Here is a 25,405-nt window from a genome sequence, read left to right as displayed (position 1 = left end):
GAGAGCCGGCTGGCACCCCGTCAGGAGCCCTCAACTGTCTGAAGGGTTCTTAAGACGCTGGGTCCCAAGGACAACATCCTAACCCGAGTGGGCCTAAGTGCCTAACCAGTGGGCACGGCGCCAGGAACAAGATCCACCCAGACACCCCTGCTCCCGGGTGCCTCCACAGTGCTGAGCAGACTCCCAGGGCTAGAATGAGAAGGATCATGAGGTATGAGGCCCAGCCGGTGGCCGGGGACCCACAGCCACAAACAGACCTTCCCTCGAGCTGCAGTCAGCGCCCCCGGATCCTGGAGCTTCCCTGTGGCGTGCCCCACATGCCAACGGTGGCACGATCTCAACCCAAAACCGTGATCAGGGAATTCTGCATGTTTTAAGGGTTTCCTATGTCCTGCACGTTCTCCTATGGAAACGGTAGAAGAGCTTTCTGGCGCACACGCAAGAGGCTCACACAGGATCCTGAGTTCCCGAGGAAGGACACGGGCCCTGCAGAGGCTGCGGGGATAGTAGCCTGAGGAGCACAGGGCTGGAGGCGTGCCTGGCTCCTGGAGGAAGCAGCCAGCTGCCTGTCCCAGTCCTGTCCAAGTGTGGGAAATGTTTGGCGGGTCCCCAAGGCAGAAGATAAAAGCAGGAAAGCTAACCTAAGCCCAAGCTCTCTAAGGAAGCCAGCATCTAGAAATGTCCGACACAGGGCCCCGACGAGGCTGCCGGCTGCCCCACGGTCCCTGGAGGGCAGGCAGCCGGAGATGCAGTGGCGGTGGCGGCTAGGCGGCCGAGAGGCAGGCCTGGTGGATGCTCTGGGCCCAGGTGTTGAGCAGGGCCGTGACCGAGTGCTTGTCAGGGAGCTGCAGCAGTCGCGAGGTCATGCACCGGTGCACCGACTGCAGGAAGGGGTTGGCGTCTGCAGCAGAGCGGCCGGCCATGAGCGCTGTGTTCTCTGCCAGGACCCTGGCCCGCCCCACCCAGCCCAGGGACCAGGGGTGCCAGCTCCGCGTGCCAGTGGAAAGCTGGAACAACATGGTCTGGAGCCTCAGGGACAGCCTCGGGGCCCCTGTCCTGGTCCTCTACATGCCAGCTCTGAGCCTCGGGGGGACTGTCTCCCATCACCGAGGTTCTCTCTGGGCCTGTCACCCAGATGGGTCCCCATGAGCCCAAGCTCCCATGTGTGCCCCCCGGTCAGCCTTGAAGAGGCCCACAGGAGCCACTGGGCCTGCTCACCCCTCATCCCCAGAACACGGCTGCCCCGGAGCTGCAGGGACACCATGGGGTCAGAGACACTTCTCTTTCCATGTGACTGAGGGGCAATCTGCTCCTGCCCACCAAGGAGGAAGGGAAAGAGGGGGCCTCAGCAGGGCAGGGGCACATGGAGGAAAGCCTGGTGGCCCGTCCTCTCAGTCACCCACCGTACTGCCACTGCCGGTCGATCCACAGTGGGCTCTGGGCAGGGTAGTCGGCAGGCACGCTGAGCTCCAGCGGTGGCACGCTGGGGAGGTCCTTGTCATCTGCAACACACAAGGCCGCACCTGTGACCAGGCTTGCCCCTCCTCATAGCCCTGCTCCCCAACAGCACCCTCCAGGCCCCAGAGGTTCTGGTGAGGCTGCTGCAGAGCCGAGGCCCCTGACTCCCGAGCTTCCCCGTCTCCCCAGGGCCTCAGGTGAGCAGAGTCGCAGCTGGACAGGAGGGAGGGGGCTTCCCTGCACGTGGGGGAGAGGTGAGAGTGTACAGGCTCAGGGCCCAGCCCCCAGTGCGAGTCCTGGGCCAGGAGCATGTAGGGACCAAGGAGGACAGCGGGCAGGCTCCAGAGAGGGCCCGGGGCTTGGGGATGAGCAGGTGGTCCTGGGCAGTGGCAGAGCCTGAGGCTGCCAGTCACGGTTCATTCTTGATCCACCCCACCCCCAGCACTCACCCAGCTTGCATATCAGGTGGACGGTGCCGTTGTTACTGCAGTGAGAAGGGTCCAAGTTCACCAGGAACTTGGGGTCTAGCCGGGCCACCTCCCCCTGGAGCACATTGGGGATGCTCTGCCGTTCGTCCTCTTCAAACCTACGCTTCCGGGTGCAAACCACCGGGGCCCTGGGGGAGGCAGCCGTGTTGACCACGCTGGCCAGGCCATGGCCCAGGACCCACCGCCCACCAAGCCCTGGGCAGTACGCACGTGATGGGGGGGCCGTGTATGGCCGTCATGGCAGGCACGAACGTGCGGTACAGGGAATGGTTGAAGACAGGTGAGCGAATATTGGCCAGGACGGCATCCAGGAGTGGCTGGCACAGGTACTGCTGCTTGGTTGGCGGCACCGGGGGAGGTGGGGGCGTGGGCTGGGACAGGACAGCAGGGTCAGCAGCCCACTCTTGGGGCGGCTTTCCAGACCCCAGGTCCTCATCCTCACTCACAGCCAGACCTCCTGGCTCCCCCACCACCTCCAGCCCTGCAGACAAGGATGGCTGACCCTGGACACACTCTACTCCCCCTGGGCCTGGCCTTGGGCATGAGAACCCTCACACCTGTGGGGAAAGGAAGCACCCATGGGCCCGCACCCAGAGGCTGATTTCTCCCATGTTCTCACCCCACCCACACTGCAGACCTGACCTGGAAGAGGACTCCTGGGCAGGGTCCCCAGACTGAGCAGCACGGTCTCCTGCCCACCTCTGACTGCAGGCTCCTTCTAGCTCGTGGTTCCGAGTCACTGTGCGGTGAGCCCTGACCTCCCCAGAGATGCCTGCGACCCTACCAACACCACCAGGCCACAGCACCGCACGCACCACTGCCATGTCATTCTTGAGTTTCTCCAGGGCGATCTCACACTTCTGCAGCGTTTTCAGAGGGCACCTATAGGGGAGAAGATGTGGCTGACTCTCCACGTGGGAGGACAGGGGAGCCGGCAGCTCTCATGTTCTCATCCCAACCACTGACCGTCTGGCCTCCTCTGGATGGAGCGAGACCTGAGGCCTGGGCCACCAGAACCCTCCCCAGGAACCCCAGCCAGCCCACCCGCTGTTCCCAGACCCAGAGTCTAAGGAAAGATGGCCCCGCACCCAGGAGCTGCTGGTCCTGGCTGGCAGAACAAGGCACGCATGTGATGGATCAAGGGGAAAGACAGAGGCCAGGTCCCTGCCCCCCATCCCGATGACCCCAATGAGGGCCTGGAGGGCCGTCTACCGCCAACAGGCCCACTCCTCAGTGCCCAGCATTCTGCCCAGATGAGTGGAACAGGGAGGACGTTCTGGAAGGGGAGCCTGGCCTGAGCCAAGGCCTGGGGAGAGGGCAGGAATCCCAAGGCCAGTCCTTGCACAGGAGGTGGCGCTGGCTGAGCTCTGGTGCTCAGCAGCCCCACGGCCAGTGGGCAAGGGAAAGGACATGAGTGCGTGTCCTCTGCCTTCCAAGTGCTTCTCAGACGCCGTCCCAGTTCCCTCCCACAGCCAGCGCTTTCGAGCTCAGCTGCCCCTTTTGCAGATGGGGTAACTAAGAAACAGTCACTTGCCCAAGGCCACCAGCAAATCAGGGGCAGGGCTGCAGGTCAGACTGAAGCCCATCAAGGCCAGCAGCCCAGTGAGGCAGGGCTCTGAGGGCCACAGGGTAGGCCAGCCAAGCAGCTGGGGACCCTCTGTGAGGTGTGGGCTGAGCACCATCCTCCCCCCATGGGCCTAGGGGCAAAGCTCACCGCTTGGAGGGGTCTGTCAGTATGTCCAGAAGGCTCTTCATCTTACTCAGGTCCTTTTTTCTGTCTGGGGCAGAAGGAGGCACTCAGACAAGGGCCTGGGCGTCTGTAGGCCCTGCCCCCGGCCCGCCCGCCCGGCCCCCACCTTCGTTCTTGTCGATCTTGTTGATCATACGGCGCAGGGGCTCGATGTACTTGGACAGCTGCTTCAGCTTGTCCAGGTACTGCTGCTCCTCGGCCTGGCTCGAGCCCGCGGGGCTCATGACGGAGCTGGGGTTCACTGCGGGACACGGCCCAGTGAGCACGGCCCCAGCCCACGAAGGGTCGTCAGCCCCTCACCTCGCAGGGCCCCGGACTGTGCCCGCCTTGGGTCCGACTTACCAGGCGTGTTCAAAGGTCCTGGGGAGGGGACGCTGAAGTTCTGCGGGGTGCGCGCCGTCACCGGACTCTGGGAGGGCTGCGGCGAAGGGCTGGGCAGGAAGCTGCTGGGGGACGGGGCAGGGCCGGAGCTGTGCAGAGCGAAAGGGAGCGCGGCCATGAGCCTGGGCCTGCAAGCCAAGTGGGGAGGGGCACAGGCCGGGCCTACCTGACGTTGGAGTTGGGCTGTGAGCTGGGTGGGCCGGGCTGCGGGGACGGCTGGGGGGGAGGGGGCATCGACTGCGGGGTCTGCACCTGCTGGCCCGGCGACGGTGACGACAGCATGGTGAGGCCACTCTGGCTGACCTGGAGGGGGAGGGGCTCAGCCTGCTCACCTGCCCCACGCCCCCCCACCACCACTCCCCACTCACAAGCCCCTTCTCTCTCGCAGCCTCGCCACACACCCTGGTCTTCCTCTGATGCCCCGCCTCTCAAATACAAACATGGGCACACGCCCCCACCCGTGGGTGCCCACGCAAGCACACAGTGACCAAGACGCTGGCAGAAGGGCCGGGCTGGGTGGCCCTCTGCTCCTGGCGGGGGCTTCTGGGCTGCGATGGGACACCCCCAGGTCCCTGCCTCGTGAGTGTGGGAGCCTGTGGGCATGGGAGGGCAGTGAGGGCTGCGCTCTATGACAGGCAGGACCGTCCCACAAACCTCAACAAGACCCCTCAGGCCACAGGCAGCCCCAGCTCTGACAGCACCAAGGTCAAGCCCAGCTGCAGGGCAGTGGGGACGCCTCCATCTTGTTCTGTGTCCCACCTGTGCCTGCCTGACAGGAGCAAAGCCTCCCCTTGTCACCCCTGCCAGCACACCTGGCCTGGGGTTCTGTGGTCTGGCAGCCGAGCAGCCCCTGTGGGACCAGCAGACCCCACTGGGAGAGGGGAGAGGGGAGCGGCTTGGCATCGTGCTCCCTTCTCTGCACAGCAGGCTCTCCCTGCAGTCCTCGTCAGGGCGGACACAGCGGGGTCCCCATCCCGCTGTCATCACTAGGACAATGCCATATTCATCCGAGAACGCGGAGGGAGGAAATCACACACCCAGGACTAAGATCGACGGTGTGTGGAAGTAACTACTTTCCACCCGAGAGGCACAAGATGCCAGTTCTGGCAGCGCGAACGGCTCGGGGAGACAGCTGCCCGCCAGCCCTGTGCCCAGCGGCCCCGGAATGAGCCCTGCAGAGCAGCCTTGCCCAGAGCTTGCGGACAGTGCACAAAGGCCCAGCCGCTTGCCACACGGGGGCCACCCCAAAGGCCCTGTCAGCTTCACTCAGAGCTTCCCCCACACCCCAGCAACCTCCTGTGCACTGAGCATCACCTCCGGAGCCTGCTTCCTGGAGCCCAGCTCACACCCCACCCTCCATTCCTAGCCCGCCCAATTCTGCAGACTGACTCTAGCCTGCCCCCCTCACTCTGCACACCGAGGCTGGACATGGCACTGGAGCAGGGCCTGCACGTGTTCACAATGTGATGATGAAACTAAATGAAAACAACCCAGCCAGGTTCTGAAAGGAGGCAGGGTGATCCATGGGAAACAAAACATCTACCCCAGGAGGATGAGCTGATCTGTGAGGCTAGGGCGGTGCTGACGTCCACGCAGTCTGCCAGGGCAGGGCTCCAAGGCAGGAGAAAGGTCTGCGGGGAGACCCCTGGCATCACAGGCGTGTCCCACACTCACCAACAGGTCGCATGCAGCAGGCACTGCAAGCCAGGGGTGACCCAGACAGTAGCAGATGCCAACATGACCCCAGCAATAGCTGTGGGTGCGAGGCAGCCCTCATGCAGAGCTGGGAGTGGACAGTCCTGCAGCCACACCAACAAAAGAACTTCCAGGGTGTGGGCCAGGAAGCCGTTCTCCTGTTGTCTGTCGAAACTCGAGCGCTGCCTGAAGAGCCCACCACCCACCCTACCAGATGCTAAGTGGGATGTCAGTGCGTGGAGCACGCTTTGTGCTGGGCTCCCCTGCCTGCACCTGGGGTGTGGCTGATAGCACCCAAAGGCCACGGCTGGCCGGCGCCACCCTGCACTTCGAGGTGCCCAGCTGTGAGCACCGTGGCAGCTCAACAGTGCTCCTTCCAGAGCAAGAGAGGCCCAGAAGCACTCAGGTGGTGTGAAAGAGGCGCTATTTCTTCCCAGAAGAAACAAAGTCATCAGGAATGAAAAGCTTGACTCTGATCTCTGCGGACTGGTTTTCTGGTCACAGAGCTCCCGAGGTGGAAAGCTGGTTTTCTCTTGACCACAGATCCTAACGAGACACACCAGACGTCTACAGTATTGGACGAGCCAGGCCACGACTCCTCCTCCCAACACACACCCACCCAGGGAGGCCCCGAGCAGCCATGGTGGAGGGCCCAGTGGGAGAGGAGGGGGCGCAGGGTGTGCTCAGCCCATTCCACACACTGTTCCACACACACACATCAGGGAAGGGGGTCTGTAACGTGAGAATGACAGCTAAGCTTCCGAATGCTGGAAGAATAGGAAGCAGGAAGACCAAAGCACAGGGGCTGCTGGGAAATGGAGACGCATCCTGTCCTGGTTTTCACCTGCCATCATGGGGTGTGGCTCTCCCGCTGAGTCCTAGTCCAGCACCCCGCTGGACAGGGATGTGACGGGGACATCTCTCTCATCTACACGAGTTAATGTCAGAGCCAGGCATACAGAACAGTGTTCACTGATTTTCCTGAAACACTCAAATCCCAAACTCCAGCCTGGGCTGTGAGCCCCACCACCCATCAGGCCCCAGCACCACCAAGCGCACAATGAGGCCCCCCTCCTCTGCTCTGAAAGGGCAGACTTGAGAGACCAGGCCTGGGGGCCGCCACCTGGGCCCCCATCCCAGCACCTCTTTCACACACTGCAACACTGGACCCCGCGTTCTGAGGTCAAATGCGTGGGCCCCGCACGTATGTGTCGACCTCCTGGTAGGTGACCAGCTGGTACGATCGAGAGCCTCAAAATGCCCCCGTGAGTCACTCTGGGAAATGTCAGCAAACAGTCCAGGACCTGCCATGCACCACGGCTAACAGCAAAAAACCAGAAGTAACCTCAGGATCCGAGAACAAGACAATAATTAAGGACAGCAGGATACGTTCATAAGAGGAACAGCGCACAGCCACGGAAGGCAACATTGACCAAGGGACTCTAATTACAAGACAACCTTTTACTTCTATTGTAACGTGAAAAAGAAAGAAGCCACACACAAAATCCTAGAGAACCGGAAAGAAAAGAAGCCAAGCAGGCTCTCCCGCTTGAAATGCTTCCCTTGCTTATACTCCCCTCAACCTCTCCCACCTTCTACAGCCACCACCTGTTTTCTAGTTTTGGGGTCAGAATATCTGTAGCCTTGTCTTGTCCACTGTTGCCACCGAGGTTGCAAAAAAAGGCTGTGAATCCAGAGATTCTCCCTCAGGGGTCTCCTCGCACCCTGGGAACCCCACTGCTGCTAGAACCACACAGTAAGGCAGCCAACTGGCCCCCAGGGACCTGCACGAGCACCCCACACATACCTGCGCCAGACCTGGGAACCCACAGTGCGGCCCCACAGGCAGGGTGAGGCCTCACTTCCACTCTGCCCAAGGCTGGCCTCTCACTCAGGAGGGGGTGGACACCCCTCCCATAAACCCTGAAGGTACATCCTCAGAAAACCAAACCCACTCGCAGGTATGAGTGGTAGCGCCTCCTCCCCACCCAGCTACCCGAGTGCCCACCTGGGGAGAAGAGCCCACGCCTGCCTCAGCCCTGCCGGCTGTCAGCCCTCCGTGCTCCACGAGGGGGCAGAAGGTTACAAATCAAGGTTACCCTCAAGGTGATCAAGCCCACGGCCAAGCCCCACGCGGGCTGGACTGGGACCTCCAGCAGAAGCAAAGGCATGTGACTACCAGGAAGGGAAGCACAGCCAAGGGGTCGGCATGGGGAATGGAGCGCATCCCCCTCGGCCACTGCAGGAGAGTGATGGGCGCCCAGGAAGCTGCAGGGAGTCCACCTACCCAAGCGAGAAGCCTACGAACCAGCAGGTGGGGCCTGGACCATTGGAAGACGGCAACTCTTCGGCTGCTCGCTTCCCAAACACCAAGAACTGGGGTGAAAAGGGAAGTTCTGCTTCAGGATGGAAGCTGCCAGGTCAGAGGGCCAAGCCTCCCACTCTCCTACCAGACCTGAGAGGCAGCAAGGGCAGCGGCTTCCACCGGCTGGGTGGTCACTCCATGCCGCTGCCGCCATCCCAACTCTGACCACACTCCGCACAGGACACCGAGAGCAGAGAGCCCCAGGAGGCCTGGGGACGAGGCTGGGACACACAGGGTGGTGGCAGAGGAGGACGCCAACATTGTCATACAAGGCCTCCAGCCCTGCCCCAGCTACAGACATGATGTCCGTGGTTTGTTGCACACAATACCACAGGTGGGCAAGCTGGTGATGTGGTGCAGTGACCAAGAGCTACCTCCAAACGCCACAGTTCCCCCCAGCGGTGTGTTTCCCACGGACTCCAGCCATGTGGCGGGGACCAGGAAGGACCATTTCTGAGCCTCCCGCCAATGCTAAGGGAACACACGGCATCCCAGCAGTGCTTACCACACGGTCCAGTGCCCCAGACAGGGAGCTCAATGGACTCGGGGAGTGAGCAGGGCAGGAGCTGGCAGGGACACTCGGCATGGCAGCCCAGTGCCACACAGCACCGGGGTGGCCGGGTCGCCCCTGGGGTCTCACCACATCAAGTAGCACATCGGCTCTGTCTAAAGCCAACACTCTTCTGAGCCAGACTATCAGTGTTGCCACTGCTGGGTGGAGACAGGAGGAACCAAGGCCGGGGACTGGACATAGGTGAGGGGAGCGTCTATGGAGAACTCATGAGGCCCAACCTCCCACCCCAGACACCAAGGAGGCTGTGGCCTCTACTAGGCAAGGCCGGGAGATCTTCTCCATCCCATCGACATCCAATTTGCGGAGGGTGGGCATGGTGGACCTGGGCCACATCTGCCACACGTGCCACACAGGGGTGAGCCCTGCAAGTCAGCAGGGCAAGGGGCCATGGCACAAGTCTGTGCTGACCACCAGAGCCACATGCCACCGTCCTTGTGCTCTTCCCAGTTTCTAGAGAGCTACTATCCCCCCAGCCCCATGCTCAGGGCTGAGGCAAGAAGAGATCGTGATGCTCCCACCAATGCCCTCTTGGAGGAGAAGGGAAGAGGGAAGATGTGGGGCATCACGGGAGGTGGGAACAGCCTGTGCCCTGTGAAGCCAGGGGCCCAGACACGGCCGAGCGGGGTTTCACCCAAGGTCCCCAGGGACAGGCCCTGATCCAACCAGGACCCTCACCATACCGCGGGGGACATGCACTGGCCGGCGCCTCCAGAGCCTTGGCTCTGGGCCCTCACCTGGACTCCGGGACCCACTATCTGGGAGGCCTGAGCCGTCGGCACTGCTGTCTGCGGTGGCACCTGGGGCTGCACCTGCGGCACCTGGGGCTGCACCTGCAGCTGCTGCACCACCATCGGAGCCCGGACCTGAGGAGGAAGGGAGCAGCAATCTGGAGCCACCAGGGCACAGGGCAGAGCACCTCCACGTCTGTCTGTGGGAGCCGGAGTCTCTAAGCTCTCCTTGAGAAGGGGGATGGGCTTGCCACCACTTCCCTGGCTGATGTCCCGCTACTGGCTGTCCCTTATCCCACGGCTCATCAAAAGTGTCCACGCCAGCCTGGCTCTGAGTCAGCACAGCTGAGCCCTGTCTCTCCTGGCGAGACGCCTGCCCCAATGGGACACCACCACACAACCGTCACCACCAGCTACCGCAGCAAGCAGAGCACGCTGATGGTCTACGAGAACCCCACTCTGAGCCCTGACTCCTCAAAGGAAACCAGGTGACAGGTGTGACCCTTCTCAAGACCCTCCCCAGACCTCCAGCCTGCACCTGTGGGGCTTACTATTCAGCCACTACTCGATTCAGGTGTGGCCCATATCCCCACTTCACCCAATGAACAGCAAATAGAAAAGGCCACAAAAACCAAGGAAGTGAGTTGAAAAAACATTTAAATGGCCCCTTGACACAGCTACCCTTGACTCAGTACAATATTTTGTCTTTCATGTAAATGTCACTGACTGGTTCTGCTTTTACACAGATGCATAAGACTGAAAATAACAGTATTTTACATCAATACCCCCCTCAAAAATACGGTCATGATCTCTGCTCAGAACAGAACTGAGTGGTCAGCAGACCACCGTGGACGCCCAGGGGAGGTGGTACACTGCCCCCCCCAACAGTGAGAAGATAGATGTTGCCATCCATCTAATCATCCACAATCTTACAATGCCTGTGGCTACCACTGAATCAGCCATGCTGCTCGGAAGACAAGGTGCCACCCGGGAGCAGGGGTGTCGCACACTGGATGCAGCAGCTGGCGGAATGCACGCACCCTTGCTGATCTGGATGTGCGGGCCGGCAGGGGCCAGGGCCACCTGAGTCCTGGTGCTGGAAGAAGAGGACCTTCCATCTACAGCCAGGGTGTCCCAGAGACCGCCGACAGCACAGGAGACGCCAGAAGAGCCCCGGCTGTGCGAGCCCTGGGTACTCACGAGTTTCAGCTGCGGCTGGGCATACAGCATCTGTCCGGGGAGGGCCGGAGCCTGCGACACCAAAGGCTGTGTCTGTGACTGAGGCGGGAGCTGCGATGGCTGGTTCTGGGCCACCGGCGGCTGGGGCTGCGGTGGTGGCTGGTGGTGCTGCGGGTGATGCAGCTGCTGCAGCTGCTGGGGCAGGGCCTGTGAGGGGGGAGGCTGTGGCTGCTGCATTGGGGGCTGCTGTATTGGCGGCTGGGCCTGCAAAGCCTGCTGCTGCTGCTGCTGCTGCTGTTGCTGCAGCTGCAGCTGTGCCATCCGTTGTAGTTGTTGCTGCTGCTGCTGCTGCATCTGGGGTGGAACAAGCAGCACCCATCACCTCTCTGGCCTTGGAATCCTGTGTTGGGAAGTCTGCCCAGGATGCTCTCCCGGGAGGCAGAGGGACACCGAGGGCACCAAGCGTGCACCTGTGCTCTGGCCACCAGATGCTGGCCCATCTCTAGGCCTGAGAGGACAAAAGAACGGTCCAGGGAAGGGTCTGGAGGGCTTGGTAAGGGGTCACATATAGGCGCAGACCCAGAGAAGCCGGGCAAGGTTCAGCTGACCGCAGATCTCCAAAGCCTCTCCAGGGATGCCTGTTTGGTCCCTAGAGTGGTCACAGGACCAGGCTCAGGATGAGGACGAAAAGTGGGGCTGGGGCTTTCATGGTGGCGCAGCGGTTGAGAGTCCGCCTGCCAAAGCAGGGGACACGGGTTCATGCCCCGGTCCGGGAAGATCCCACATGCCGCGGAGCGGCTGGGCCCGTGAGCCATGGCCGCTGAGCCTGCGTGTCCGGAGCCTGTGCTCCGCAACGGGAGAGGCCACAACAGTGAGAGGCCCGCGTACCGCAAAAAAAAAAAAAAAAAAAAAAAGCGGGACTGAAGATTCACTGTCAGCCCTGGGAGAGGGGCTTCCAAGATCCAGGAGGGGCCTCGGGAAAAGCAGGCATAAGCCAAGGCCTGGAGCAGGTGGGAAAGAGCAGGGGGTCCTTCAGGGCTTCCCTCCCTTAACCCACAACAGGCCTGACAAAAGACACTTAACCCATCAGGGCGTTGACTGCAGAGCATGTGCGTGAGAAAAGGTTTTCCTGTAAGCAGGGCTCCTAATGTGACACGGCCACCCCTGCGGGACACTAGGCAGGGCTCGATTAGTGCCGCGTCCAGACACTGGAACACTCAGGGACAGGTCAGGAGGCCTGCGTGTGCTCAGAGGACACACACCCACGGGGTGGTCCAGGCTGTGCTACGAGTGGAGGGTAGCCTCACTCTGGCCTGGGCAGACTCTCACATGAACTGCCTGCACCAGGAGCCACCTGATCCATCCCTCGGCACGCAGTAGGCCCACTCATTCTCGTCCCAGGCTCCGGGGCCCTGGAGAAGGCCAGGGTCCAGAACGATGGCGTCTAGTACCTGCTGCTGGTTCTGATGATGCAACTTGATCAGATGCTGCTGCTGCTGCTGCTGCTGGAGCTGCTGCTGCTGCACCACGGCCTGAAACTGCTGCTGCATGGCACTCTGCTGCACCTGGAACTGCTGCTGCTGCTGCTGCTGCAGCGCCGCCTGCTGCTGTGCCTGGAACTGCTGCTGCTGCTGCTGCAGCGCCACCTGCTGGAGCTGCAGCTGGGCTGGAGACAGACGGGTCGGGGAACTCGCACTGGGTGCAGCGGGGAAGGCGCCGCCCCCGCCAGTGCGGGAGGGACAGGGGTGACGATGACAGGACGGAACTTACTATAGAGTGAATCACAGTAGTAATGAACAGGAAAGAACAGGCCAGCCAAGAGGCCTGGGACCCAGCAACTCGTGATCTGCTTCCCGTCTCGATGGAACCACCTGCTCTGGACTCTTCGTATCAACAGAATCTCACAACTGGGATCTTTTGTGACTGGCTCCTTCCCCTCAGCATCCCGTTTACAAGGTTCACCCACACTGTGGCACAGATCAGTATTCCCTTTCTTTTGTTGCCGAATAATACTCCGCTATATGGATTTCCCACATTTTGTGCTGTCCATCAGCTGATGGACATCTGGGTTGTTTCCACTTTTTGGTAGTTATAAATAATGCTGATACAAACAATCATTCAGGAACTTCCCTGGTGGTCCAGTGGTTAAGACTCCATGCTTCCACTGCAGGGGGCATGGGTTCAATCCGGGCTCGGGGAAATAAGATGCCATCAGCCACGCAGCGCGGCCAAAAAATTAAAAACAAATAAATAAAAAAAAACAATCATTCACAAGATTTTCAGTGATCCGGTCTCTTTGGGTGATGAAAATGTTTTAAAATTGATGCCATGAGTGCACTGACCACCCCTGCACAGTACACTTCAAGTGGGTGAATATGGGTACATGAACTATATTTCAACAAAGATGAAAAGGAGGAACACAGAGACACTTTGTACACTTTGCCCAGTTTTCCCCAATAGTAGCACTTTGTATAACGCCATAACACGATCAGAATGTGTGCCCATTTGCCTGAGTGTGTAGTTTAAATTCTATACAATTTTCTCACCTGGCAAGATTCAGCCACCATGGAGGTCAAGACCTGGCACAGTTCCAACACCACAGGAGCCCTTGTGGTGCCATGCCTCACCAGCTACTAAGGTGACCTCCATTTCTAATGACTCTGCCATTTTTAAACCACACAGAAGGACTGGCTCTCTCCTTCAGCACAATTTCTGAAGAGCGTCAGGGTGGGGAGTACATCCATGCAGGACCCATTGTGAGCACATTTCCCACCCACAGGCTTAGACGAAGCTGCTCACTACATCCTTCAACTCCTCTCTAAATTCATTATTTTTGTCTGGTTAACTATCAGTAACTGGGAGGGGAAATTGCCCAACACAACTTTTATTTTCAAGTCTTTTTGCATCTTCTATTTCAGGTGTGTTTCCTGTAAGGATTAAAGAGCTGTGCCCTCTCCTTACGTTTCCATTCAGTCTCAGCAGGAAAGCCTATCCCTTCACTTTTACTGTGATTACTTACGGTTTTCAACTTATTTGTATCTGTCTTTCCCCTTCTAAGTTTCCTCTTTTTTTTGAGCTTTATTGAGGTATAATGGACATTTTTTTTCTCCTCTTCTGAATTCTATTTTGTTGGAGGACTGGGTTGATTTTTGTTCGTTTGGATTTTTGTTTGTTGTTTCTGTCTCATTCCATTTTCTCCTATGGATTTGGAATTTACAAACTATTTCTACTGTTTTAGCAACGACTTTTACAATTTTATCATGCATATTTAATTTAACAAAGTATAAAGTTTATCCACATTTAAACCTCTTTCCCAAATATGAGGACCTTAGAATCCTCTCTAAACATTTTTTTAAAGTAGGTTTTACATGCACACGATAGACCTGATATCCTTGATATTTGCCCTTCCTGACTCCATTTGGTATGGTCCCTGTTTATCTTCTTATGCCCACACAGCAGACTTATATTAAGAGGCAGGATAGAATAAAGGCCAGGGATACAGCCTCGGACCCAGACACCTGGACTCAAATCTCAACTCTGTCACTGCTCTGTGTCTCAGTTTCCTCAGCTATACTACATACCCCTACATTGGACTCAGAATTAAATAATCTACTATAGACCCAAAACAGTGCTCAGAACCTGTAGAGGATAGCTCTAAGGATTATTTTACAGAGGTAATTTTTGTTTACACCAAGGATTCCCAGCCTTGCCCCTCCTGACACCTTGGGCCAGACAACACCATGCTGTGGGGGCTGCCCTGTACACGGAAGATGCTCAGCAGCATCTCTGGCATCTGCCCACTGGTTGCCAGCAGCAGCATCCCCCCCCCCCCGCCACCAGCTGTAACAGCCAAACTGTCTCCACATACTGCCAAACACTCACCAGGGTGCAAAATCGCTTAGAATCACTACCTTAGATTTGTGCGTGTTTATGCCCTTATATGGAAAATGTTTCTTCTCCCATTTACACCTGGCATCTTGGGAAGGATGGTCTGAGAGGTAAGAGGAAATGGTGAGGGGAAAAAAAGTATGCCCTTAAAAACTTTTAGTGAAGGTCTCCTCGGCTTTGTTGGCAGCTCTGTGCTCAGGGCTCTAACAACCTCTACTGTCTTCTTGACTCCATCACCGAGTCTGCTGAGTCTGCTTCTCCCTCCTTGACAGAAATGGCTGTTTCTGAGATAGTCTTCTGGCCTTTGGTGTCCTGCTGTTTCACAACAGGTTGGGGCATGGATGCCTTATTTAACCTGCGTGGTCCACTGGGCTTTCATCGGCCATCGTCTCCTCACACCCTCTGTGCTTCCATCTGCACTTAGATGCCCGTCAGACTTCCTGATTTCATGCTCCACGTTTCTCACCTTCCTGTTCCTGAGGCCTCTTCTCTAGGCTACGTTCTAGGTAACGTCTTCAAATGTAGCTTCTAGTTCAAACTTTCTTCAGCTGTATCTAATCTGTTAATTCATCCACACTTTCCTCTTTCAATGACTTTACTTCTCGTCTCTACAAGTTCTACCTGGTTACTTTTCAAATCTATTTGGTCACTCCTGATACAGTATCACAGTGTTCGTTCATTTGGAAGTCCAACCTTTATTTTTTTAAGCACCCCAAGGCCATATCTAACAATGGCTATGTCCCGGGGCGTCTCCACATCTGGTGATTGTTTCTGCTCCTCCTTGAGGTGTGTCTGCTTCCTTCCATGCCTGCTGATTTTGTGTGCTCAATGACTGACCCTGATCTGCAATTCTCACAGGCCTAAACTGGGAGCACCCTCCTCCAATCTGCCCCGGGCTCTGGAGGAGCTGGGGGATGCCAAGGGCCCTGGCACAAATCCTGGACGGAGGGATCCCAGGATTGCTTTCCCCCACCTTGCAGCGTGCCAAGGCATAGCAGGGCAAAGAGCTGCCCCTACCTTCTGCCAGCCCAACAATCCAAAACACAGTCTACACAGAAGGAGAGAGGGCTCCTCAGCAACAGCCAGAAATACGGCTTATTTTTAAAGTAGGTTCTACATGCACATGATATAAAATTCATCAAGGAAACAAAAAAGTATAGAGTTTAAAAGTATCCTGTACCTCAGCCCCAGCCTTATCCACAGTCAGCAGTGTGTGTTTCCTGTGACTAACCCAGGTCACCTGGAGATGCACAGCAGGCTCTGGGCTGCCCTTTGCGAGTCCTCTGACCCAGGACCTATACTCTGGGGGCGTGGAACTAAGGTCCGAAGCAGCTTCATCACACAGTGGCGTTTGGAGGTGTCAGAAAAGGGCAGCAACTACCCATCAAGCACTACACTTATTTCAGGTAGACCAGGCCACTAGAGGTCATAGGCAGGGAGGGTGGGTCTCTGTAGAGGCAGCAGCAGGACATGAGAGTAGAGACCACTTTAACTTCCACTGGTGCCACACAGGAGACCAAGCCCCTCGGAAGCTGAAGACAGGATGTGGGCCAAGGTTGGACTAGGGAGGGTGCAAGACAGCCCACCAAAGCTTCACTGCTGAACTGACAGTCTCAGGAGTCAGACTGCAAAACATTCTAAACTCATACAGCTTAAAACTATTTTTTATTATAAAATCTAAGTTTGTGATAAAAAAGAAATTCAACCAGCGCACCCGAGTATAATATGAAAAGGAGCATCCTTCTGAAAGCCGCCCTGCCTCTGTGTGTGTGTGTGTGTGTGTGTGTGTGTGTGAGAGAGAGAGAGAGAGAGAGAGAGAGAGAGAGAGAGAGAGAGAGAGGGAGAGAGGGAGGGAGAGAGAGAGGGAGGGAGGGAGGGACAGGTGTGCTGACAAGAGGGGACCTGGGAGCTCGAGATGAAGAACCAACCACTGAGCCAAGCGTCAGACGGCAAGACATCAGTAAGGAAGAGAAATGAAGCTCTGGGAGGAAGGGGGTGTCTAGGGGCAGAAGGTGCCAGTGCAGGAGTGGGTGGGACTGAGGATGCATGTGGCCTCTGAGAAGGGCAAGGTGACCCGGACACAGGGAACCCAACAAAGAACAGGGTGCTCAAGGCCGCGGCTGCCCTCGTCACAGGGTTCCTGAGAGGGACGCGAGACAGAATACATGGGAACACCACAACATGTACACAAGCATTCACAGCAGCTTTAGTTTAACAGCCCAAACTGAAACAACCCATATGTCCTTCAAGGGTAAGCGGATAAGTGAACTGTGCGTGGCCCAGCCAGTCCAGGGAATATTACTCAGCAGCAAACAGGAAGGAATTACCAACACCACCTGGAGGCTCCCAAGGGCGTCAGGCGGAGTGAAAAAAAGCCAGTCTCAACAAGTCAAATATTGCATGATTCTATTTATGTAACATTCGCAAAATGACACAATTACCAAGGCGGAGAACAGATCAGCAGCTGCCGGGCTTTGGGTTGGAGGGAGGGTGTGATTATTAGGAGGCACCAGGACAGCCTGTTGGTGGTGACGGTTCCACGTGCTAACTCCATTCCATATGTGATAAGACCTCACAGAACCACACACATGCACGCGCATGCTCAAGAGTGCATGCAAAGACTGGTCACATGTGAATAAAGTCTGCCTGAGTTGACAGCACTGTCGTGGTTTTGGTGATGTACTAGGATGTTTTCGTTGGGGAAGCTGGGGGAAGGGCACATGGGAGCTCTGTGCTATTCTGCAACTTCCTGTGACTCTTCATATTTTCAAAAATAAAAAGTTACATAAGGGGAAAAAAGTACTGAAGCACTTAGCAGTATTAGATAAAAGTCTACAAGCATAAATGTCCATCAAGAGGGTCCTGGGGGGCTTCCCTGGTGATGCAGTGGTTAGGAATCTGCCTGCCAATGCAGGGGACATGGGTTTGAGCCCGGGTCTGGGAAGATCCCACATGCCGCGGAGCAACTAGGCCCGTGTGCCACAACTACTGAGCCTGCGATCTAGAGCCCGCGAGCCACAACCGCTGAGCCCGTGTGCCACAACTACTGAAGCCCACGCGCCTAGAGCCCGTGCTCCGCAACAAGAGAAGCCACCGCAGTGAGAAGCCCGCACACCACAACAAAGAGTAGCCCCCGCTCGCCGCAACTAGAGAAAGCCTGTGCACAGCAACGAAGACCCAACACACCCAAAAATAAATAAATATTTTTTTTAAAAAAGAGGGTCCTGGGACAGAGGCAGCCGGCGCTGCAACCCTGCTCCTGGCCCGAGCAGTTGTGCGGAGGGTCAGGCGCCTCCTTCGGGAGGGGAATCAGGATGCGAGCCACAGCCTGGGGGGCCTGGGGCCAGGGCAACGCTGGAAGGGACAGATGGGGCTTCGCGGCTGAGGACACCCTGAGACGGAGCTGTTTCTATCTTGACTACAAAGCACAGCCCCTTGGATGGAGTCCCAGGCCACCCCATCCTCCTCCAAGTCCTCCCTCAGCCTGGGCAAGAGGGCCTCGGTGTCCCTCGCCCTCTGGGAGGCAAAGCAGGCTGGAGCTTCCCCAGCTCCTCTCGCCCCCTCACCACCCCCACCCCCGGCTGGGAAGAGAACGCGCCGCCTGTGGAGAGCGCGGCAGGTTCTCTGAGAAGCGTGGTACTCACTCTGCGGAGCGGCCGTGGACACGACGGCCATGCCATGGGGGGCCATCCCCGAGGTGCCAGGAGGTGGCTGCCCCGAGAGTGGCATCGGCTGCCCCATGGCCCCCAGGCCGCCCATCCCGCCCAGGGGCTGGCCGGGGCCCCGAGCAGGTAGGCCAATGCCGGCTGCTCCCGCGGCGGGCCCGCCAGTCAGGCTCTGCAGCGCATTCATAGGGTCTGCGGGGCACAGGGTGCAGCGTCTCAGGGCAGTGTCCGCCAAACCGGGCCAGGCTCCGTGGGCCATAAGGCCTTCCCAGGCACACGCTTCCTCCCACCTCCAGGCTCGACACCCTCAGTGTCCCAAATGGTGAGCGGCCGGAGTGCCGGGAGTCCCCCAAGCCCCGGCCCAGCTGCATACCACACCCCAGGGGCTGGGACACCTCCTGGGCAGGGAGCATAGCCCACACCCTAGCCTAGCCTATGCCAGGTCCTGACAGACTCCAAGGGACGAGCAAGCCCTCGGTGGCAGGCGGTGGCCCCACCCATCCTGGCCATAGGCCCCTCCTGCTGGGTGAGACACAGCTGGGAATCCAGAGAAAACAAGGGTCAAGGGCTCTTCACAGTAAGCCGAGCCTGGGGCTAGAGAAGAGGGGGCAGGAGTAGATGTCCCAGGGAGGTTACAAGTCCCCTTGTGCACCAGAAGCCCATCTCTGCTAAGTCTGGGCAGGACCCCACTGAGGAGCAGTTCTCAGGAAAGACCCCTGAGAACAAGGGTGTGTGGGAGGGGTCCGCAGATGCTCACCAGCTGAGTGAGTAATGCCAGGGCCTGGGGCAGGAGCCAGAGGCTCTTGTTATAACAGCAAAGAGCCACCTGCAGGCAGGTGTGGCCTGGCCGGCTCACCCTGCCACAGAACCGAGTGAACACACACATTCTCCTGGCCAAGCACTCTTGATACCCACCCCCACCACCACCCCCCAGCCCTGGCTGGCCAACAATCGCTGCACAAGCCAAGAGATCCCAGGCAGGTGCAGCCAGCTCGGCCAAGGCAAGCCTGGGCATGCGGCATGTGCCGCCAACAGTAAGACAAACAGCCCGCCAGGGTGGCTTCCTGCCCGGCAGTCGGAGTTTAGTTGGCCACTGGGATCTGCTAAACCCCTTCACTGGCAGCTCACTCAGCGAGACCTAGGCTAAATCAACAGGGTTCCCATGAGATAAAACCTTGAAATTAAAAAATAAAAAAGAATGACAATTCTTAACTTACAAAGAAACTTTGTAACTTAAGAAAGTGAATTCATAGTTATTCTCTAAATGCTACTACAGATTATTATGCTGAGCATAGCATTATACCATACTAGTTCTCTCCCAGAGAGCTCAAAATTTTAGATAATATTCAATAATTGAGTTTTCATCATTTTTTTTTGCGGGAGGAATGGGATGGGGTGGTATCGTCCAACTCCACGGTCACCAGGAGGAGGGTGCCTGGTGGGCCAGGAGCTGGCAGTTCTCAGGAACCCGAGGTTGTCTCTCCGGGAACTTCCTCCTCCAGTAACAGCTTAACCCCAGGCACACGCAGCACCCACCATCCCATTCCTGCTACTCTGTAGCCAAGGTTGGGAAAAACTTTAATTCCAAAAGGAGAAACTCTTACCACTGACAGAAGCTTGTGATTTCTTGTTATCTATATATAAAAGAAAAAAAAAAAAAGAAACCAAAGTAAACAAAGTTTTTCTGTAACCATATATTTCCACACTAAGTCAGTGCTGAAGGCATTCGCCCAGAGGTCATTTGCTAACACTGAACTGACCCTGCCTAGAAACTAGACAAAACATACCTCAGAGTTTCAGTGTGTGTGTGTGTGTGTGTGTGTGTGTGAACATGTGTGAATACATGTATGTGTCCCAACCCTGGCAGCACTGACACACAAGGAGGCCAGGAGCGAGAGGGTGCAGAACCACCCTACGGTCAACCTGGGCCCTGGAGAACAGCCCCCAGGTGGAGGCTGGTGCTGGGTCTCCTCTAGTTCCCTCCTTCCCAGGCCGGGGCTCTTAGCACAGGCCCCAAGCCACAAACAAGAGCGCTTCAGGGATCTATGTTGGGCCCACAACACCTCCATTTTCAGCCCACTCTGGTTAGGGAGGCAGCATCCCCATTTTCTGGATGAGGAAACTGAGTCTGTCCAAGGCTGGTTAGAAGCCGGATCCAGCCAGCCCCAGGACGGGCGGGGAACTGCCACAACAGTTCCACCCTCTGCCGGGGGTGAGGCAGTTGTGGGCGCCCCCGCCAAAGGGCTTTGTGCACTGCCGTGCCAGGGCCAGCTCCCAAATGGGCCAGCCAGCCCAAAAGGCCGAGCCCTTGCCAGTACAGACGGGGTCGTGGCCAGGCTGCTCATGCCCCAGGCTTCTAGTGGCGGCTCCTCTTGTTCCAAACACCATGGGCCCTTCCCAAACACAGCAAAGAAAGTGAAATCAAGTGAGGTTCATCTTGCTAGCCAGTCTGGTAAAAAGTTAGTGTGGAAAGAAGCAATGGCCCTGCAAGGACTCTGGGGTCCCCAATGTCTCCCTCTGAGATGAGTGACGCTGACGCCACAGCTGTCTCAACAGCCACAGGGAGCAGCCACCCCATGGACAGGCTGCGTGGGAGGAACCTGCCTCCTGTGGTCACACCACTGCAGGCCGGCAGGAGGCGCTGTGGCTGTAACCACGCCCCACCCCCCACCGCCCCCCACCCACCGCGCAGCGGCCAGCGGCCCTGAGCGGCCCTGGAGAAGAGGAACTGGGATGCTGTGGGGCTGGGCCCTCACCAGGGCAGGGAGTGCAGGGTGGCGCTGAGAAAGCTGGCCCCAGAAGCTTCCAGCCTGACGGGAACACAGGTCCAGCCTCCATGGGTCAAAAAAAACCAGGCATCAGGGAAGGAAGTGTCTATTCCAGGGTGGACTTTGCTTATTCAGGAACTGCCTAGAGATCAAAGCAGCAGTCCTTCAAAAAGGGAGATTAAGCAGACAAGCAAAAAGAGCAGTCCAGCCCAGACCACTTGGACACTAACATCTCCATTAGGCCACAATCAGCACGTTTCAGGCTGAGGCTCTGGGAGGATGGGAAACATGGAATCAAATGCGAAGCCATGAAGAACTTCCCAGAAAGCAGGCGCTGTCCACAGACATCCTGCCTCAGGCACTGGGGCCGCGACTGGCCAGGCTCTCACGGCGACCACAACCACCCAGAGATGTGATGTTTTACTTACGGATGTCTCGAAAATGGATAATGAGCCTGGCCACGAGAGAAAGGTATTCATCCTAAAAGCAAAAACAGGAAGCAGTTTAATCCCAGACGCAGAAGTGAGGCCGAGTGACACCCCTTCCCGCCCTGGCCCTGCTGCGTTCCTCCTGAAGGCAGGGATGGCAGCCATCCCCGTCTGTCTGTCCCTGTCTGTCTTCGTCCGGCTTGGCTCGGCCTCCTCTGGAATCCATCCCTCTGGGAAAGGCCGGCAGAGCTCGACTACCACAGAACAACAAAAGGCACAAAGAAACAGAAAACCAAGAAGGTACCAAGACACTAGAAGATGCTGCTCCTCCGCCCTGCTGTAAACCCTGGCGAGGGTCACGGGGCGGGGGGGGGGGCTCAGGCACCCGTCTTTCTGCAGAGGGGCTGGCCCGGGGTCACAGGGCATCTCAGAAGTAGACACAGGAGGGCCGCTTTTGTCTTTGCTCCATTTGTACCAAAGTACTTTCGCTTTTCACACCGGCCTGTTGCTTTTCCACTGCTGACGTCATATTTGCATGCAAATCTGGCTGGGCGCCCTGGCTGTGCTTTCCCCAGCTCCCACTGATCTGAATTCACTGCACGGCCCAGGGAGAGGGCACAGTGCCGCTCAAGGAAGCAGGTGAAGGCCACTGCCCAGGGCCCTCTTGGTTCTCGCTGTGTTTCTGGAACCTCCCAGCAGGGCCTGCCTTCCACCATTTGTCCTCTTTGTAATCAAGGACACTCACTCCAGGGGTTCCAGGGAAATCACTACTGTGAGTTTGTCTTGGGGTCAAAGAAGGGATGTTCGTAACTAAAATCTTATTTCAGAGAGCTTCTCAGAGACCATCTTTCTGGCAAGGCAGGCAGAAAGGGCAGAGCTTTCACCCCGCCTGCTCACTTGACCCCCGCCTAAGTCACCATGACACTGAGTCCACTCAACAGCAGCCAGAGGAGACGACCCCCGCAGCCCAGGACCCACCACAGGGGACAACCCGTGAGCCTGGGACAGACAGTGAACCTGCCGTCACGAGAACACCTCCAAGGGAAACACATAAAGGGGGCCTCAGACGAATGTTAACAACATAAGCACACTTTGTAACCCCCATCAGCCCTCACTGATCTCAAACTTCACCCACCACTGTTTTCTCAGCCATGGCATCAGCAGAGGAAAACGCGGGGGAAAGGCCCAGGGAGGCCACGGGGCAGGTACCAAAGGACAGGACACATGGGAGATGTGTTCAACACTCCCCCTCCCAATGCCCCCCACAAATTTCTGGGAGGAAAAGGATCCCACCGATCACCTGACCAGGCTGGTCCTTGAAGGACAACAGGGTGGTGAGTGGGGTACAAGGAAAGTGGGGGCTAAAGGAAGCTCCGAAATGAGGTGGCCAAGGACGGGGAGCTTGCCAGGTCAAGAGCTGACGTCTCAGTAAGGCCTTGGCCATCTTTTGGGTTGGAGAAATCTTAAAAGAATTTGTTGAGCTTTTTCTACTTCCATAAAAGGTGAAGCAAGAGGAAGCAGGTTTAAAAAGCAACCAGATCATTAAAAAGTCCACAAACAACAAATGCTGGAGAGTTTGGAGAAAAGGGAACTCTCCAACACTGTTAGTGGGAATGTAAACTGATGCAGCCACTATGGCAAACAGTATGGAGGTTCCTCAAAAAACTAAAAATAGAATTACCATATGATCCTGCAATCCCACTCTTGGGCATATATCCGGAGAAAACTCTAATTCAAAAATATACGTGTACCCCTATGTTCACATCAGCACTATTTACAATAGCCAAGACATGGAAGCACCTAAGTGTCCACTGACAGATGAATGGATAAAGAGGATGTAGTATGTATACATACAATGGAATATTACTCAGTCATAAAAAAGAATGAAATAATGCCATTTGCAGCAACATGGATGGACCCAGAGATTGTTATACTAAGCGAAGTCAGTCAGACAAATACCATATGGTATTACTTATATGGGGAATCTAAAATATGATAAATGAACTTATCTATGAAACAGAAACAGACTCATGGACATAGAGAACAGAGTTGTGGTTGCCGGGGCTGGGGGGTGCTAGGGGAGGGATGGACCGGGAGTTTGGGGTTAGCAGATGCAAACTATTATATACAGAATGGATAAACAACAAGGTATAGCACAGGGATCTATATTCAATATCCTGTGATAAACCATAATAGAAAATATACATATGTATAACTGAATCACTTTGCCGTAAGGAAAAAACACAACATTGTAAATCAACTATACTTCAGTTATAAAACAAAACAAAACAAAACCAGCAACCAGATATTTTACTCCGACACATACAGTAAATGGGGCTCAGGAGCATGTCCCCAGAGCCCTTGGCACAGAACCAGGACCGAGTGCTTGGAGCCAGGTGGGCACAAGGCATCCATGGTCTGCGCTCACTGAGGCTGCCCACAGCCCAGTGCAGCAGAGGCTCTGGGGGCCAGACCAGCATGAGGAGGCCTGAAGGGGACAGAGGGGGGCAGCAACCACCTGACAGGAGAAGCGGGCACAGGGAGTGGTCAGTCACACTGTCACCAAGGGGCGCTCCTGTGGGTAAATACATCACCCAGCACGTTGAGGGTAGAGTGCTTCAGGCCTGCTGATTTGATCCTCCTCTGACTCCCCAGGGCAGCTACCTTACTCTATGTCTAGATTGGCTTCCCTGGGCGTGAGAGTTCCCAGCCTCCATGCAGACAGAGAGGTTATGACCCCTCTTCTGCTCCAAGGCACCCCCACTCCAGGACAGTCCCATAAATGGGCCAAGGAGCGTGTACCTCCCTTATCTTCACTCCACCTTTATCATCTCCCCCTCCTGACAGCAAAAATACAAGCATCCAGGCTGGGTACGGCCAGAGCACAGCAGTGACAGCTCACACGCCGCACTGACTCCGGGCCAGGCACAGCTCTGAATGCTTTACAAATAATTAACACACTCAATTCTTCCAACTGCCCAGTGAGGCAGGTACTACTAGCGGGCTGGTTTGCAGGTGAGAAGACAGAAATGTGGGAAGAAAGCTTCCTGCAGTTTATACACTTTGTCTAACCTGTACAAGTCTTGCATGAGGGCCTGACAGCAAAGGTGGAGGACGAATCCCCTCATGGATGTGGAGGGAGCAACAGGAAGGACACACATGTTCCAGGTAAGATGCCACAGTCCACACACTAGATGCTACACTGTTATACCTTTTGTATAAGATTCGGGGAATCTGAACATGTATATTTGCTTTATACCTGCAAAAAGAAATGCTGCAGATCAACAATTAAATCCCCAGAGGTATCAGGAAGTGGCGTGGAAATGAAACTTCCCACCTTGTTATACAGCTTTCACATTGGAAGTATGTAATCTTTTACCAAATTGAAGACAAAGCCAAATCAAAAGAAAAAAGTACAGGGACTTCCCTGGTGGTAGAGTGGTTAAGAATCCGCCTGCCAATGCAGGGGACACGGGTTCGAGCCCTGGTCTGGGACGATCCCACATGCCGCGGAGCAACTAAGCCCGTGCCACAACAACTGAGCCTGTACTCTAGAGCCCACAAGCCTCAACTACTGAAGCCTGCGCGCCTAGAGCCCATGAGAAGCCACCGCAATGAGCAGCCACCGCAATGAGAAGCCACCGCAATGAGAAGCCCGCGCGCCGCAACGAAGAGTAGCCCCGGCTCACCACAACTAGAGAAAGCCCGCGTGCAGCAACAAAGACCCAACGCAGCCAAAAATAAAAAAAAAAAAGTACAATTCCTAAAAATGCAAAACCAACCAAACATATGAGCTGATATCAAGTTGGTGTCAGAATCATAGGGAAAAGAGTTCTTTTGATTGATCATTTTAAAAAACAAAAAGCAAACAAAACAAAAAAACCATATGTCCTTAGGGGAAGGGGTACATTTTAAGTACACACAGAGCTGTAAAGAAATCTTAAACTTCATTCCACATTTTGTTATTTGCTACTAATATAAGTGCTAATATTGGTCTGTTTATTCTGAAGGTATTTTAGAGTAATTATGCCAATGACA

At 56.3% G+C, this 25,405-nt stretch overlaps 1 protein-coding gene across 2 annotated transcripts in view; it reads right to left on the bottom strand.

Annotated features, from left to right (window-relative positions):
- Positions 1-625: 625 nt before the first annotated feature.
- The window catches only part of MED15 (mediator complex subunit 15), a 60,841-nt gene continuing 36,061 nt past the window's right edge, over positions 626-25,405 (bottom strand). For both annotated transcript variants that reach the window (XM_029230823.1, XM_029230830.1), the window contains exons 3-17: positions 21,368-21,419; positions 19,776-19,805; positions 18,151-18,363; positions 12,070-12,284; positions 10,640-10,972; positions 9,446-9,574; positions 4,244-4,380; positions 4,039-4,166; positions 3,803-3,937; positions 3,661-3,724; positions 2,762-2,828; positions 2,157-2,317; positions 1,908-2,074; positions 1,404-1,502; positions 626-901 (exon numbers count right to left, since the gene is read on the bottom strand). In XM_029230823.1, the coding sequence (XP_029086656.1) occupies positions 765-901; positions 1,404-1,502; positions 1,908-2,074; positions 2,157-2,317; positions 2,762-2,828; positions 3,661-3,724; positions 3,803-3,937; positions 4,039-4,166; positions 4,244-4,380; positions 9,446-9,574; positions 10,640-10,972; positions 12,070-12,284; positions 18,151-18,363; positions 19,776-19,805; positions 21,368-21,419 (2,067 nt within the window). In that variant the 3' untranslated portion in view covers positions 626-764. The remainder of the gene's footprint in view (positions 902-1,403; positions 1,503-1,907; positions 2,075-2,156; positions 2,318-2,761; positions 2,829-3,660; positions 3,725-3,802; positions 3,938-4,038; positions 4,167-4,243; positions 4,381-9,445; positions 9,575-10,639; positions 10,973-12,069; positions 12,285-18,150; positions 18,364-19,775; positions 19,806-21,367; positions 21,420-25,405) is intronic.

Source organism: Monodon monoceros, unplaced genomic scaffold, assembly GCF_005190385.1.
Source record: "Monodon monoceros isolate NGI ecotype Baffin Bay Population unplaced genomic scaffold, NGI_Narwhal_1 Super_Scaffold_1, whole genome shotgun sequence".
In the NCBI taxonomy this organism is placed as follows: Eukaryota; Metazoa; Chordata; class Mammalia; order Artiodactyla; family Monodontidae; genus Monodon; species Monodon monoceros.
The sequence above is the reverse complement of the archived record's forward strand: the minus strand, read 5'-3'. Positions and strand labels throughout refer to the sequence as shown.